General features: G+C 39.4%; 2 protein-coding genes across 3 annotated transcripts in view; one reads left to right on the top strand and one right to left on the bottom strand.

Annotated features, from left to right (window-relative positions):
* GABA-B-R2 (gamma-aminobutyric acid type B receptor subunit 2) overlaps nt 1-1,078 on the top strand; it is a 32,024-nt gene extending 30,946 nt beyond the window's left edge. For both annotated transcript variants that reach the window (XM_073962420.1, XM_073962421.1), the window contains exon 15: nt 116-1,078. In XM_073962420.1, the coding sequence (XP_073818521.1) occupies nt 116-759 (644 nt within the window). In that variant the 3' untranslated portion in view covers nt 760-1,078. The remainder of the gene's footprint in view (nt 1-115) is intronic.
* The window catches only part of disp (RND transporter family member dispatched), a 258,859-nt gene that overhangs the window by 33,163 nt on the left and 208,252 nt on the right, over nt 1-17,444 (bottom strand). The window lies entirely within an intron of this gene.

The following is a 17,444-nucleotide window of genomic DNA, read 5'->3' on the forward strand; positions in this document are numbered from 1 at the left end:
CAGCATAGATTGAATAAAAGTTTCCAAATTTTCATGATCGTGACACGCGCCCCTCTTTAACAAAGAGTATTGACCACAGCAGACATTAAACATTCTTTTTTTTCTAAATTTTCAGCCCCCGTCGCCTCGGATTCTCGTCGTGTCAGCATGGGATCCGCATTGAAATCGAATTTTGTTGTATCACAAAGTGACTTGTGGGACACGCACACCCTGTCGCATGCCAAACAGCACTCAAGGCAATCACCTCGCAACTATGCCAGTCCTCAACGTTGTTCGGAACACAGTCACATTGTCCCGTCATCATACGATCAAATAACCTCACCCATACAACGATCCGTTTCGGAAAAGAATCGCAACAAACATCGTCACAAACCCCAGAAGGGCACCGTCTGTCAAAGTGAAACGGACAGTGAAAGGGAACGTGAACCCACTCCACCCAGCACCCAGTGTATGCAACAACGCAAGACGACGAATCGCACCAACATACAACATGCTGCCCATCATCATTCGTCGCCCATGATTGCACCCGATAAACAGCGTACAACCAACAACAACAATAAACATCGTGGCATGAAGGCGGATTCGTCATCCATGTATGGTGCCAGTTCGGAAACGGAGCTGCTCGATGGTGAAACGGCAATATTGCCAATATTTCGTAAGCTGCTCACAGAGAAAAGTCCAAATTATCGAGGTCGCAATGTGGTGGGTCAAAGTTGTCCCAATATATCGATTAAATGCGATATTGTGGAATATTTGTAATTGAAATTTTTTGAATTGAATTTTTATCAATGCGGAAATGAATAGAATCACCTATGATGTGCAATTCCTTTTTCCTTACATCTTCTCACCGCCACCCAACACGTAACTAAATGCATAAGAATCTAATTCAAGCTACTGAGCAATCTTACGATTATAAACTAAATAAAAAACAACAACAACAAATATTAAACAAAGATTTTTTCCTAACACACGGAAACGGAAATGAAGAAAAGAAAAAAAATGAGTAGACGCAATCTTTGATGTTTTAAAAACTAAAAAAAATAATGGAAATAATAAAAATAAATTGAATGAGTTTCAACTTGTTGCTGTTTTAATTTTATGGTTCTAGGCTCAGATTGACTAGGAGGTATTTTCGATCAGGGCCGTGTCCTCCGTGCGGAATTTGTTCTCCTTGGAAAAAGGGAATATTTTTGTCGATTCGGCGGGAATATTCCATAATTAAGTGGTTCTAGAAGTTTTCAATGTTTTCAAAACACTGGGGCCTAATTACGAGATTCGATCGAGTATTTGCTCGTGAAAAAGATTTCGACACGATAAAAATGCTGCAAGACGAGATTCGATAGAAATCGTTTATCGAATGTATGTATGTATGTATCTTTATTTTTTCATAAACGTTACAACAGTATTTCTTACGCTAAAGAATATAATTTGTTTCTGAAAAAATAAGATGGTTTACAGCATGATTCTTATGAATCGTCCGCTGGAAGTTTGAGTTTTATATTTCAATAGTAATTAAATTCATTTATTAAGAATGTTCTGTAATTCAAAGCTTCTCTCAAATAATTGTACAGACGCAACCAGGCAATATCTTCACCACCGTTCAATTGAAAAATAACCTCTAAGTCATTTAGCTGTGCTTTTTGAAAATATCGTATTCTTAAGTTATTAAAAATAGGACAACGACCAAGAAAGTGTGTGATTGTTTCAATTTCTCGCAGGTTACATAATGAACAAATTTGTAGGCTGTTTGTTCGATAGGTGGAGCCATTTAGACATAGTAAATCACCTCTTGCGCGCATGATGAGAGATATTTGGTTTTGATTGTAATCTTTACAACAATATGTAAGACCAATATCGTACTTCAGTCTTTTATAAATTCTGAAAGCGGAGTTTTGTGCATTGATTATGTAATTGTGTACGGTTTTTTGCTTGATGTTTTCGAACAGCTGACAACATGTTGAGAACCAAATGCTCTTGCTTTCGCATACATTCTCAGTAGATATATCATTTTCTGCGAGTGTTGTTTTCAAATGTTTATACCAGGCTATATTTCTCCCTAATATTTTTAACATGAGTCTATGTGGCAATCGATGACTTTGCATATCGAATAAGCATTTGGATATGTACTTCAAGTGTAGATTGTATGTATAAAAGAACCCTTCCTCATACCCTGTTTCGAGGGCTAGGACATAGTTGGGTATATGATCTGGTAGTTTCAGAATTTTTTTAAGGAAATATCTATAAAGTTTGTCCACTTCCTCGAAGTAAGCATGACCCCATAATTGAGCACCGTAGCTTTGGATTGACCTGCAGGTTGAAAGAAACATTTTCCATTTTGCGTATATAGATATATTTGGTTTTCCAATGAATTGTTTCCAGGTTATATTTAAACATGTTTTTGATGCATTGTTTTTGTATTCAATGTGCTTCGCGAAGGAGAGCCTAGGGGTTAGTGTTATTCCGAGATATTTATATTCATTTACTATCCGGAGACATTCTCCTTTATATAACCACTTTTCATTATCCGCGAGTTTGCCGCCCTTCCTAAATACCATGATTTCCGACTTGTTCTGGTTCACTTCCATACCACACATATCACAATATTTCGACAGATTATTAATCATCATCTGTAGAGTCTTGGCATCATCCGCTAGCAAAACGATATCGTCTGCGTACATGAGTAATCGTATGTTAATATCGTCTATATAAATACCTCCTCCTAGAAAATCATGCATATCGTTTAGATATAATGCAAATAATACCGGTGACAATAGGCATCCTTGCTTAACACCGTATGTTGATTCAAAATATTCCGATAATTCTTTGCCTGTCCAAACCGCCGACTTGTTGTTCATATATACATTTTCTATAAACCTCACCAATTTTGTTGATAATCCCAGTTCATGCAATTTGTATATAAGGTATTGCCTAGGAATTGTATCAAACGCCGCTCTGAAGTCTACAAAAAATGCGTATACCTTCTTTTTTTCTTCAAACTTTATATTTACAATCGCTGATATGTTAAACACATTGTCGACAGTTGAATATCCACTTCTAAATCCTGCTTGGTATTCATTAAGTACTTTAAATCGGTTTATCCAATCAGTTATCCTAGTGTTTATCATACCCATCATCAATTTGGCAATGCAGTTCATGAAACTTATTCCTCTGTAATTGCTAGATAAGTTAACATCTCCCTTTTTGTGTATTGGGTAAATAATACTCGATCGAAACGTTTCGAAATCATCCAGGCCATTTAATATTTGGGTATACCGTCTGCAAAGTAGCATGAGAAAATCATCTGTTGCATTCATAAAAAATTCATATGTTACTCTATCTTCTCCCGGTGCTTTATTCTCTTGAAGTTTACGAAGTTGTGTCTTTATTTCCCATAGAGTAAAATCTTTATCAAGGTTTTCATTTTTCGAGAGAGATGGAGCATAATATATTAAAGTGGTTTGGGTATCGGGGTTCAAAAGCGTCGCGAAATGGTTCTTTAGAGCTTCGGCTGTAATATGACATCCAATTATGTTCTCCTTCTGCCTAATTTCATTCGCCAATTTCCACCATGATTTGCTATCAGAGATCAAATCCAACCTGCTCTCTATGCCATTATAATATTCTAATTGCTTCCTTTTGCAAAGATTTTGATACTTTTTTTTCTGTGTGATATATTCTATTCTGTCACATTGCTGATTTGAAGATCGATATACTCTCAACAGCTTCATTGACTTTTCCCTTTCTCTCAGACATGCATTATCAAACCATTTATTTTTATATTCCCATTTCTTTTTGTATGCTGTTTTTGGGTAAGACATCACAATTAGGTCAGTAAATTCATTCAAAGACGCATTTACTGATAATAATCTAATGTTTTCATTTAGAGCAGTTTGATATGCGTTCTTATTGTGAGATTTCGAATGTTTCGAGAGTAATCGGTAATCGAACTATAAAAACATATGTGTTCTTCAGAGAATATTTGGTCTGTTCCAGTACTACACATTTCTACACATTTTTACTCCGATAACCGATTTTTCCTTTATGTTATCGAAAAAAAATAGTAAAAATGTGTAGAAATGTGCAGTACTGGAACATACCAATTATGTAGGTAGATGTCAAAGAAATGGGTGACGTAGGGGATGGAAGATACCAAGCAACGGTCGGTTTTAACATGGCAAAGCCCAGCATTTATCTTGGTCCCTCTTTCATCTCAAGTGGACACTGACCTCCCCGTGGTGTCACCTGGGGAACTGCCTTCAACACCCGTTAAAGGTAGTGAGCTAACATGTGCCGCGCGTTCTCCCATAAGAACGTTAAAAACTTGGGTTTGGGCGTCGGGTTAGTAACCCTTCCCTAGAAAAAACAGCCTACTATGAAAAAACAAAAGAAAAGAAAAACAACCCCCTCTAAAGTTGACGAACCCCGCAAACGTTTTAAGGACCATGATCTGCGAATCTGCACCTGGAATGTTCGCACTCTTTATAGAGAAGGTGCAGTCTTCGCATTGGCAGACGTACTTGAAAAGTACAAGGCCGATATTACTGCCATACAGGAAATACGATGGATTGGGAAAGGCGCCACAACAACACCTAAAGGTGACGCACTGTATTATAGCTGCCATGACGTAAAGCATGAGTTTGGTTGCGGATTTGTAGTTAGTCGGAGACTAAAACGTCTGGTATCCAGCTTCACTCCAGTGAATGAAAGACTTGCTGCAATTCGAATAAAAGCTAAATTCTTCAACATCAGCTTTTTTTGCACTCATGCTCCCACTGAAGAAAAGGACGAAACATATGACAGTTGCCCTGCCCATGACATTAAAATCATTCTAGGCGATTTGAATGCCAAAATTGTAAAGGAGAATATCTTTGGCCCAACAGTCGGGAAATTCAGCCTCCACAGTGAAACATCTGACAATGGTATGAGGCTGATAGACTTTGCAGCTGCAAAAAACATGGTAGTTAGCAGTACCAGATTTAATCATCTCGATATTCATAAGGGCACCTGACTGTCTCCAGATCAAAGAACAAGTAATCAAATTGATCATGTTGTAATAGATGGAAGACATTCATCCAACGTGTTGGATGTACGATCGTTCCGAGGCGCAAACATTGATTCGGACCACTACCTTGTTGCAGCAAAGGTACGTACCCGTCTAAACGTTGCAAATAAAGCACGAACAGACACAACGCGGAAGTTGGACATCGATAGGCTGCAAACACAACAGATAGCCAGAGCATATTCCACTCAACTAACCCAATTGCTTAACGCGAGCACTCCTTGCCCCGATAACATAACAACACAATGGCAACATATTGCCCACTCCATGCAAACAGCTGCAAAATCCATACTTGGATACCAGAGGCCTCCACCAAGGAATCCATGATATGATCAGGAGTGTCGTGCTGCCACCGAAGAGAAAAATGCGGCATATAGGGCTGCTTTACAATCCGTAGCAACGCGTAGCGCACGAGAGAGATATCGGGAGAAAAGGAGAGAGGAGAAACGTCTTTTCCGCAGGAAAAAGAGAGAGATGGAAAAGCGGGAGTGTGAAAAAATCGAGATGTACAGGAGCCAGAATGAAGTCCGATAATTCTACCAAATAGTCAAGCATCAAACTGATGGCTTTGGTACAGGCACATCCTCCTGTAGAGACCAGCAAGGTAATCTGGTAACAGATACAGATAGCGTGCTCAGGATATGGAAGGAACATTTCTCCAATCTGCTGGTATCCAATAGTAGCGAAGACGATGATACCACAGATCCAATCCCAGAAGATGGTATTGAATGTATACCGCCCAGCCAAGATGAGGTAAAGACAGCAATAAATCGACTGAAGAATAATAAGGCAGCAGGAGCCGATGGCTTACCAGCCGAGCTGTTCAAAACCGGAGGCGACACGCTGATAAGGTGTATTCATCAGCTAGTTAGCACCATCTGGCAGGAAGAACGTGTACCCGACGATTGAAACCTGAGTATCCTGTGCCCCGTCCACAAGAAGGGAGATAAGACTGTATGCTCTAACTATAGGGGCATAAGTCTACTCCCTATTGCCTACAAGATCGTGTCAGGGATCTTGTGCGAACGACTAAAGCCTATGGTCAACGAGATAATTGGACCATACCAATGCGACTTTAGACATGGCAAGTCCACCATTGACCAGATATTTACCCTGCGGCAAATCCTGGAGAAGACCCAAGAGATGCAGATCGACACCTACCACATTTTTGTCCGGCTTTGCAAAATGACTTTAACTGACACGAGGTCCTCAGTTAAAATAGGAAAGAACCTCTCCGAAGAGTTTGGTACCAAAAGAGGTTTCAGACAAGGCGACAGCCTTTCGTGTGATCTCTTTAACATCCTGCTGGAAAAGGATATACGAGAGGCAAACGTCAAAAGAAGTGGCACAATCTACACCAATAGTCACATGTTATTTGCTTATGCTGATGATATAGACATCATAGGCCGATCAGTAAAAGAAGTAACTGATACCTTTTGAAGGTCGAAGGAGAATCTGCTAAAGTGGGTCTGGCGGTAAACGGTGAGAAGACCAAGTTGATGGTGTCGACGCGCAATGCGTCCATTGAGCTCGGACCGACTGTGGAAGTTGGTTCCTATAATATTGAGGTAGTAAAAGACTTCGTCTACCTCGGCACCTCCGTAAACACAACAAACGACATCAGTTGTGAAATAAAAAGAAGAATTGTATTGGCCAACAGATGCTACTTTGGTTTAAGTAAGCAGTTTAAAAACAAAGTCACATCTCGTCAAACAAAAATAGCGCTCTACAAAACACTGATACTACCCGTGCTGATGTATGGCTCCGAAGCCTGGGTACTTGCGCAAGCAGACATGGCAGTGCTTGGTGTGTTTGAGAGAAAAATTCTTCGAAAGATCTACGGACCAATCTGCGTTGACGGTGAAAGCTGTATCTGCTACACAACGACATCAATATTGTTAAACGTATCGAGATGCAGCGATTGCGTTGACTAGGCCATATCATAAGAATTAGCTATGATGACCCCGCTAAAAAGGTGTATAAACACGGACCGCTTGGCGTTGCACGCAGAATTAGCAGGCCAAAGAATAGATGGCGCAAACAAGTGGATGATGACATGAAAAGGCGCGGTATTCCAGAAAGCGAAGCAACAAATAGAGAGAATTGGAAATCTTTTCTTAGTTCGGCCTATAGAACAAATGTTCTGTAATGGGCCAGCTAAGTACGTAAGTACGTCCGTTCGAAAATTGGATATAGCGCCCATATATATTTTCGGCCGATTTCACGTATTTGCTGCACCATACACGCTATTTACATTCGATTTCTACGAACATTAGAATTGGTGACTGAATTTATTTATAGAAATAGGTGTGCCAAATTTGATCGATATCGGTACAGACTTAGATATAGCTCCCATATATATTTTCGTCCGATTTCAGGTATTTGCTGCTCCAAACACGCGGTATACGTCCAATTTCGATGAATCTTGGAATGCGGTCTAAAAATATATGTGCCAATCGGTTCAGATTTAGATATAGCTCCCATATATGTTTTACATATTCACAGTGGTGTAGGGTACACTGTGCAACACGAAAATTATTAACCATATTCTGACACCGCAGCGTGACAGAAGACCAAAACAGAGAGAACACGTGTCTCGCCGTTTTTTCGTATCTCATCAACTTTCGAGGTTATAGGCCTCCGAAAGTTTAAGGCTTTGATGTAAAAAGGGGTGATTTAGTCAGGACTATATCATCCAAACAGTTAGGAAATTTGAATTTATCTCAGAGGCAAAGGAGAGGCTCTTGTCATAAAGAACAAAAATTGTGAACACATATAAACCATCTAACTTCATATGCAAGCTCAAAATCGCCATGGTCAAATTTCTTTTAAAATTTTTTCTCAAGTTTTGTTATACAGCTATCAAACCGATACAATTTGAAGCAAACAACCAATTACAAAACAATTAGAATATACGAACTCTGTAGAAACGGATCTTAATGGACAAAATAGCAAAACAATTGCGATGTTTATCCTCATTTTTTGGCTTCTGCTCCATAGATACTAAACCGTTCAAAATTCAAGAAAACAATCAACCAGAATAGTGTAGCAAAGGCATCAATAAACAACTTTCTGGTACATGCGAAATGTCTATGAACGGTCGTTAATGGTAAAAATAGCAAAAAATCTTTTGAAAATATCCAATTTTTATACTTTTTTCTCCGACTCTGGTACACAGATACCGAATCGCCCAAAAATGAAGGATAGAGTTAACAACAAAAATTTACCTTAGATTTCAACAAACAAAACTTGAGAAAAAATTTTAAAAGAAATTTGACCATGGCGATTTTTACCTTACAGATGAAGTTTGATGGATTATATGTGTTCACAATTTTTTTTTCTTTAAGACAAGAGCTACAACTTTGCTTCCGAGATTAATTAAAAATGCCTAATGTTTTGGAAGATATAGTCCTGACTAAAAGACCCTTTTTACATCAAAGCATCAAACCTTTGTAGGCCTATAACCGCGAAAGTTGATGAGATACGAAAAAACGATGGGACAAGTATCTTCTCATTTTTGGTGTTCCATCGCACTGTGGAGTCAGAATATGGTTAATAAAACATGACTCAAAAAATTACACACAGTGGTATCAAATAGGCCCGCCCGACTTTGATCCTTTCTTCGTTCCAGCAATTCAATTGCAACGGTCTCCGCAATACTAGACCTTATGCACTCAAAGAACGCATTTTCATAACAAATGGAAATGTGGTCAGATTTCTTTGTGAACCAACAATTTCTTTCTCCAAATGTATGATATGCCGGCCCAGTTATTGAGGGCGTAGATTGACTTTGGTGCGTATGATTGTTATTATGAGTGTACGTATATGTATATCATACGCTAACACGCTCTGTTGTTTTTATGTTGTCATTCTCCAAGGATGACATGTTGGTGGTTTTGCCGCTACTTGTGATTTTTGAAGTACAAAAAAACACTTTTTATATCCTCAGCCTTTAGGCTAAAGAGGGTAATTACACTTTGATACGAACAAAAATGTGCCTCATCGAAATAATGGTTTTAGACCCCAAGTATGTTTGTACGATATCCGTTTCAGACAATTTTGAGTAGATCTAGCAATGTCCGTCCGTCTGTCTGTCCGTCTGTCTGGCTGGTGCGCACGATAACTCTCGAACGGATCAATCGATTCGGTTCAAATTTTGGGTATCGAAATATTTTGTCCAGATTTGATTTAAGTTCGAAGATTGGTTACATAGGTCCACTCCTTCAGGTACCTCCCCCACAAAAGTTCCAAAATGTTCGGAAAATTTGTGGGCACGATAACTCTTGAAGGAAGTAACCGATTTTGTCCATACTTTGCACATCGTGTTATTTCTAATAAACTTATTTGAGGTTCCAATATAGACTCAATCGGTCCACTCCTTCGGGTACCTCCCGCACAAAATTTCGGAAAAGATCAGTTTAGGACCTGGTCTCGAATCGCTTTGATTTTTGTTTACGCAAGTTTTATTCGATGTCCTCTATACGACGCTGTAAGTTTCATTACGGACAAGTCCATACTTCCTGAGAAAATAGCCTGAAAGTTCCTTTAAGTACCTTTTCCGCAAAATGCTTGAACTTTAAATTTTGAAACCCCCTAAATACATAAATTTTTTGTGAAAAAAGTGTTTCAATTTGCACAGGCTGAGGGTATATCTCTGTCGACAAAGCCGACTGATACTTTTTTACTTGTTTTTCTTGGGCAAATGCATACTTCTTGAGAAAACAGCCCGAAAGGTGCAAAAAAACCCCTATTGCACCATATGTAGTGGATGGAGAGCACAACAACTCTTGACTGATCAACCGATTTGCTCAAAAATTTGGCCTTCGTCATATTTTGTCCAAACATAGTTTCAGTTCGAAGATGGGCAATTCCGGTCCACAACTTCCGGTACTACCTCCCAATATCTAAAAAAATGACACTAAAATGGTTTGCACGATATCTCTTGAACGGGGCAACCAATTTGGTCCAAACTTTGGATCTCCTAATATTTTGCCCAAAATTTAGTTTAACTTCTAAAATGGCCCATATCGGTGTTCTCTTTAGGGTACCTCCCCCACAAAACTTCAACATTTGTGTCTAAGTGCAGTTTAAGGTCTGTTCGAAGATCCTTTGGAAATATATACCGTTATGTTTTCCGTGGACAAGTCCATGAATCCTGGCATACTGGTCCAAATATTATACGATGACCCACTGAAATGACTAGTGGGCGCCATATCTATCGAAAAGATATGACTCATAAAATAAGATCCACTCCCATAATGGACTATGTGGTCCATTCCTTCAAGTACCACCTCCGCCACACTTTTGGACATGTTCAAATGTCCAAAAAGGACCACAAAATTCTGGAAAGACCCTACGTAGAAAATTTTAATTTAAATTTAACGCAAAGGGGCATGATGTCCCCGACATTTATAGTGCAGTATAATCTCTGTAGTTAATTATTTTATACTTATTCGTGTTTGTTTTATGACTTGCGAACAGAAAAAACTTTTTGACCTGACTACAGCATTATAAATACCCTACACAGAAAAAAACAAAAGTATGAATGTTTTACTAATTCCGTTCATAATTTGAACGCACCCCTTTTAAAGTGAAAGGACAAATTTTTGTATTCATGTACACAATACAATTTTTGCAAAAGTATGAATGCTTTTCTATAATACAAAAATAAATGTTCTAGTTTCCCCTACATTTGCCATTATTTTTTTTTTTCTGGCAAAACCCGGTTTTTGTGCTTTGCCTATAAATATGTTGTGGTTTTGCTTCTATTGTTTTTGTCTTTCCTCTCCTCCATCGTATCTACACGCACATTGACTCCGTGCCAACAAAGCCCAACAGCCTAAACAACCCCCACTGCCACACTAACAAACCAAACACGTATAGGTTTCATTTGGTGTCGGAAAACACTAACTATATCAGAGGGGCCAAGATAAATCCCGGGCTTTGCCATGTTAAAACCGGTCAGGACAGTTTCTTGGTATCTTCCATCCCCTACGTCAGAAAAGAAAAACAAACCCCTCTAAAGTTGACGAACCCCGCAAACGTTTTAAGGACCATGATCTGCGAATCTGCACCTGGAATGTTCGCACTCTTTATAGAGAAGGTGCAGTCTTCGCATTGGCAGACGTACTTGAAAAGTACAAGGCCGATATTACTGCCATACAGGAAATACGATGGATTGGGAAAGGCGTCACAACAACACCTAAAGGTGACGCACTGTATTATAGCTGCCATGACGTAAAGCATGAGTTTGGTTGCGGATTCGTAGTTAGTCGGAGACTAAAACATCTGGTATCCAGCTTCACCCCAGTGAATGAAAGACTTGCTGCAATTCGAATAAAAGCTAAATTCTTCAACATCAGCTTTATTTGCGCTCATGCTCCCACTGAAGAAAATGACGAACAGACCAAAGATATATTTTAGGAGCGCTTAGAAGAAACATATGACCATTGCCCTGCCCATGACCTTAAAATTGGAAAGGAGAATATCTTTGGCCCAACAGTCGGGAAATTCAGCCTCCACAGTGAAACATCTGACAATGGTATGAGGCTGATAGACTTTGCAGCTGCATGGTAGTTAGCAGTACCAGATTTAATCATCTCGATATTCATAAGGGTACCTGGCTGTCTCCAGATCAAAGAACAAGTAATCAAATTGATCACGGTGTGATAGATAGAAGACATGCATCAAGCGTGTTGGATGTACGATCGTTCTAAGGTGCAAACATAGACTCGGAACACTACCTTGTTGCAGCAAAGGTACGTACCCGTCTAAACGTTGCAAATAAAGCAGGAACAGATACAACGCGGAAGTAGGACATCGATAGGCTGCAAACACAACAGATAGCCACAGCATATTCCACTCAACTGACCCAACTGCTTAATCAAAGCACTCCTCATCCCGATAACATAACAACACAATGGCAACATATTGCCCACTCCATGCAAACAGCCGCAAAATCCATACTTGGATTCCAGAGACCTCCACAAAGGAATTCATGGTATGACCAGGAGTGTCGTGCTGCTACCCAAGAGAAAAATGCGGCATATAGAGCTACTTTACAATCAGTAGCAACGCGTAGCGCACGAGAGAGATATCGGGAGAAAAGGAGAGAAGAGAAACGTCTTTTCCGCAAGAAAAAGAGAGAAATGGAAAAGCGGGAGTGTGAAAAAATCGAGATGTACAGGAGCCAGAATGAAGCCCGAAAATTTTACCAAAGAGTGAAACATCAAACAGATGGCTTTGGTACAGGCACATCCTCCTGTAGAGACCAGCAAGGTAATCTGGTAACAGATACAGATAGCGTGCTCAGGATATGGAAGGAACATTTCTCCAATCTGCTGGTATCCAATAGTAGCGAAGACGATGATACCACAGATCCAATCCCAGAAGATGGTATTGAATGTATACCGCCCAGCCAAGATGAGGTAAAGACAGCAATAAATCGGCTGAAGAATAATATGGCAGCAGGAGCCGATGGCTTACCAGCCGAGCTGTTCAAAACCGGAGGCGACACGCTGATAAGGTGTATTCATCAGCTAGTTAGCACCATCTGGCAAGAAGAACGAGTACCCGACGATTGGAACCTGAGTATCCTGTGCCCCGTCCACAAGATGGGAGATAAGACTGTATGCTCTAACTATAGTGGCATAAGTCTACTCCCTATTGCCTACAAGATCGTGTCAGGGATATTGTGCGAACGACTAAAGCCTATGGTCAACGAGATAATTGGACCATACCAATGCGGCTTTAGACCTGGCAAGTCCACCATTGACCAGATATTTACCCTGCGGCAAATCCTGGAGAAGGCCCACGAGATGCAGATCGACACCTACCACCTTTTTGTCGATTATAAAGCAGCCTTCGACAGCCCGCTGCGTTCAAAGGTATTCCAAGCCATGTCTAAATTTGGTATCCCCGCAAAGCTCATCCGGCTTTGTAAGATGACTTTAACTGATATTAGGTCCTCAGTTAAAATTGGAAAGAACCTCTCGGAAGAATTTTGTACCAAAAGAGGTTTCAGACAAGGAGACAGCCTTTCGTGTGACCTATAAATTCAAACATACCTATTAAAGACAAATTCGGAATGATTCTCACGGATACAGACGCACAGCTCAAAAGATGGAAGGAACACTTTGAGGATATCTTAAATCGCACCATCGAACCAGCTACCGATTTAAATATTGTCGGAGTACAAAGCCAAGCCTACAACCGTCCTACGGAATACATAAATTCGGGTACCCCCTCAATAAACGAAATAAAAGATGCAATAATACTATTAAAAAATGGTAAAGCAGCAGGTATCGACAATCTGCCTGCAGAATTTTACAAATGCGACCCAGAATATTTCGCTGAAATACTCTCACCACTAATAACCAAAATCTGGGAAACTGAAACGGTCCCGTCAGAGTGGAAAGAAAGCCTAATAATAAAAATACCAAAGAAAGGGGACCTAAAAAATTGCAGCAACTGGAGAGGCATAGCTCTAACACCATCTATATGCAAAATTTTCAACAGAATAATACTCACCCGCATACTCGATCCACTTGACAAATGCCTTCGCAAAGAACAGGCAGGGTTCAGACCTAACCGTTCCTGTGTGGACCAAATAAATAGTTTGCGATTGATAATCGAACAGTGCAACGAGTTCAATACGCCATTATATTTGACCTTCGTTGATTTTGAAAAGGCCTTCGACGCTCTAAATAGGAAAAAAATCTGGGAGGCACTTGAGAAAAAAAGCGTCCCTACAAAAATAATAAATCTTATAAAAGCACAATATACCAACTCAACAATGAGAGTCTTTCACAACGGCAAAATTAGCGAAGCTTTCAAAACTATCAGCGGAGTTAAACAAGGATGTCTGCTTTCTCCACTCCTTTTCATAACCACGCTAGACGAAATATTGTCATATTCAATAAATCAAAACAAAGGCATACCTTGGAGACTACATCATAACCTCGAAAATTTGGAATATGCCGACGACATCGTGTTGCTTGCTACTACCAAAGAAAATATGCAATCGAAAATCAATCAATTATCTGAGCAAGCAGCAAAATTTGGCCTACACATAAACGCCGAAAAAACGAAATGTATGCATGTTAAATCAAATCAAACCCCTACATTCTTTCTAAACGGGAAACGTATTGAAAATGTAGATAACTTTAGCTATCTTGGCAGCAACATCAACCCGAACGGCGGAGCAATTGTCGACGTCGACATGCGCATCCAAAAAGCCAGAAGCGCATACTGCAGCCTAAGAAATATATGGAACTCTGGGGCATATTCTCCAAAAACCAAATTACACATATATAATGCCTGCGTCAAGTCGGTACTATTGTATGGATCTGAAACCTGGCTAGTGAATGAAAATATTAAAAATAAACTGCAAGTTTTCACCAACAGATGTCTTCGCAACATTCTTAAAATATGGTGGCCAAGAACCATATCAAATGCAGACCTTCTTCAACTGGCTCAACAAGAAGATATAAACACACAAATAAAACGACGTAAATACAACTGGATTGGACACACACTCCGCAAGCCTTTTGACGATGTATGCCACGAAACGTTGAGCTGGAATCCTCAGGGTAATCGCAGCAGAGGACGGCCAAAAACCACCTGGCGAAGAACCATTCTTAATGAAACTGGAAAATCTTTTAATGAGTTAAGATATATTGCTTCGGATAGAGTAAGATGGAGATTCTATGTAAATAGTTTATGTTCCTGATGGAATACGCTAATAAATAATAATAATAATAAATAATTCAACATTTTGCTGGAAAAGGTAATACGAGATGCAAATGTCAAAAGAAATGGCACAATTTACACCAATAGCCACATGTTACTTGCCTATGCTGATGACATAGACATCATAGGCCGATCAGTAAAAGAAGTAACTGATACCTTTATGAAGGTCGAAGGAGAATCTGCTAAAGTGGGTCTGGCGGTAAACGGTGAGAAGACCAAGTTGATGGTGTCGACGCGCAATGCGTCCATTGAGCTCGGACCGACTGTGGAAGTTGGTTCCTATAGTATTGAGGTAGTAAAAGACTTCGTCTACCTCGGCACCTCCGTAAACACAACAAACGACATCAGTTGTGAAATAAAAAGAAGAATTGTATTGGCCAACAGATGCTACTTTGGTTTAAGTAAGCAGTTTAAAAACAAAGCCACATCTCGTGAAACAAAAATAACGCTCTACAAAACACTGATACTACCCGTGCTGATGTATGGTTCCGAAGCCTGGATACTTGCGCAAGCAGACATGGCAGTGCTTGGTGTGTTTGAGAGAAAAATTCTTCGAAAGATCTACGGACCAATCTGTGTTGACGGTGAAAGCTGTATCTGCTGTACAACGACATCAATATTGTTAAACGTATCGAGATGCAGCGATTGCGTTGGCTAGGCCATATCATAAGAATGAGCGATGATGACCCCGCTAAAAAGGTGTATAAACACGGACCGCTTGGCGTTGCACGCAGAATTGGCAGGCCAAAGAATAGATGGCGCAAACAAGTGGATGATGAGATGAAAAGGCGCGGTATTCCAGAAGCAACAAATAGAGAGAATTGGAGATCTTTTCTTAGTTCGGCCAATAGAACAAATGTTCTGTAATGGGCCAGCTAAGTAAGTAAGTACGTCCGTTCGCAACGTACAGTTCGCATTTATTGTCCGATTCAGCTGAAAACTAGGGAATATAATTTTTTGCAATAGGAAAAAGCTATTGCTTTTGGTGAAAATTGGATATAGCCCCCATATATATTTTCGGCCGATTTCACGTATTTGCTGCTCCAAACACGCTATTTACATTCGATTTCTATGAACATTAGAATTGGTGACTGAATTTATTTATAAAAATAGGTGAGCCAAATTTGATCGACATCAGTTCAGGCTTAGATATAGCTCCCATATGTATTTTCGTACGATTTCAGGTATTTGCTGCTCCAAACACGCGGTATACGTCCAATTTCGATGAAACTTCCCAGCAAACCAATCGTACCGACATCGTAACGAAATCGGAAAAAAATTCGGACGATACGTCCGATATCTGATCCGAAATCGTAACGATATCTTAACGAAAGTTGTATGAAGTGGTTGACATAATTTCGGAACGAAATGTCTTAGCGACATCGGATCGATTTCGGTCCAATTTCGTAACGAAATCTGAAGAAAATCCTTGGGAAATTCGGAAAGGAAATTTCTTTTCGACATTCGTTCCGAAATCGGTACAAAATCTGAACTATTTCCTATCCGAAAAATCGTTTAGAAATCGGAACGAAATCTGAACGACTTTGCTTCCGAAATTGTTCAGACGTGTCGGACATCAGACATTTGGTTTGCTGGGTTGGAATGTGTGACTAAATGCGGTCTAAAAATATATGTGCCAATCGGTTCAGATTTAGATATAGCTCACATATATGTTTTACATATTCACAGTGGTGTAGGGTACACTGTGCAACACGAAAATTATTAACCATATTCTGACACCGCAGCGTGACAGAAGACCAATACAGAGAGAACACGTGTCTCGCCGTTTTTTCGTATCTCATCAACTTTCGAGGTTATAGGCCTCCGAAAGTTTAAGACTTTGATGTAAAAAGGGTCATTTAGTCAGGACTATATCATCCAAACAGTTAGGAAATTTGAATTTATCTCAGAGTCAAAGGTGTAGCTCTTGTCTTAAAGAACAAAAATTGTGAACAAATATAAACCATCTAACTTCATATGCAAGGTCAAAATCGCCATGGTCAAATTTCTTTTAAAATTTGTTCTCAAGTTTTGTTATACAGCTATCAAACCGATACATTTTGAAGCAAACAACCAATTACGAAACAACTAGAATATACGAACTCTGTAGAAACGGATCTCAATGGCCAAAATAGCAAAACAATTGTGATGTTTATCCTCTTTTCTTGGCTTCTGCTCCATAGATACTAAACCGTTCAAAATTCAAGAAAACAATTAACCACAATAGTGTAGCAAAGGCATTAATAAACAACTTTCTGGAACATGCGAAATGTCTATGAACGGTCCTTAATGGTAAAAATAGCAAAAAATCTTTTGAAAATATCCAATTTTTATACTTTTTTCTCCGACTCTGGTCCACAGATACCGAATCGCCCAAAAATTAAGGATAGAGTTAACAACAAAAATTTACCTTAGATTTCAACAAACAAAACTTGAGAAAAAATTTTAAAAGAAATTTGACCATGGCGATTTTGACCTTACAGATGAAGTTTGATGGATTATATGTGTTCACAATTTTTTTTTCTTTAAGACAAGAGCTACAACTTTGCTTCCGAGATTAATTAAAAATGCCTAATGTTTTGGAAGATATAGTCCTGACTAAATGACCCTTTTTACATCAAAGCCTCAAACCTTT

The sequence above is a fragment of the Musca autumnalis genome, unplaced genomic scaffold (assembly GCF_047663935.1).
Source record: "Musca autumnalis isolate F117 unplaced genomic scaffold, ASM4766393v1 scaffold_1, whole genome shotgun sequence".
NCBI classification, from domain to species: domain Eukaryota; kingdom Metazoa; phylum Arthropoda; class Insecta; order Diptera; family Muscidae; genus Musca; species Musca autumnalis.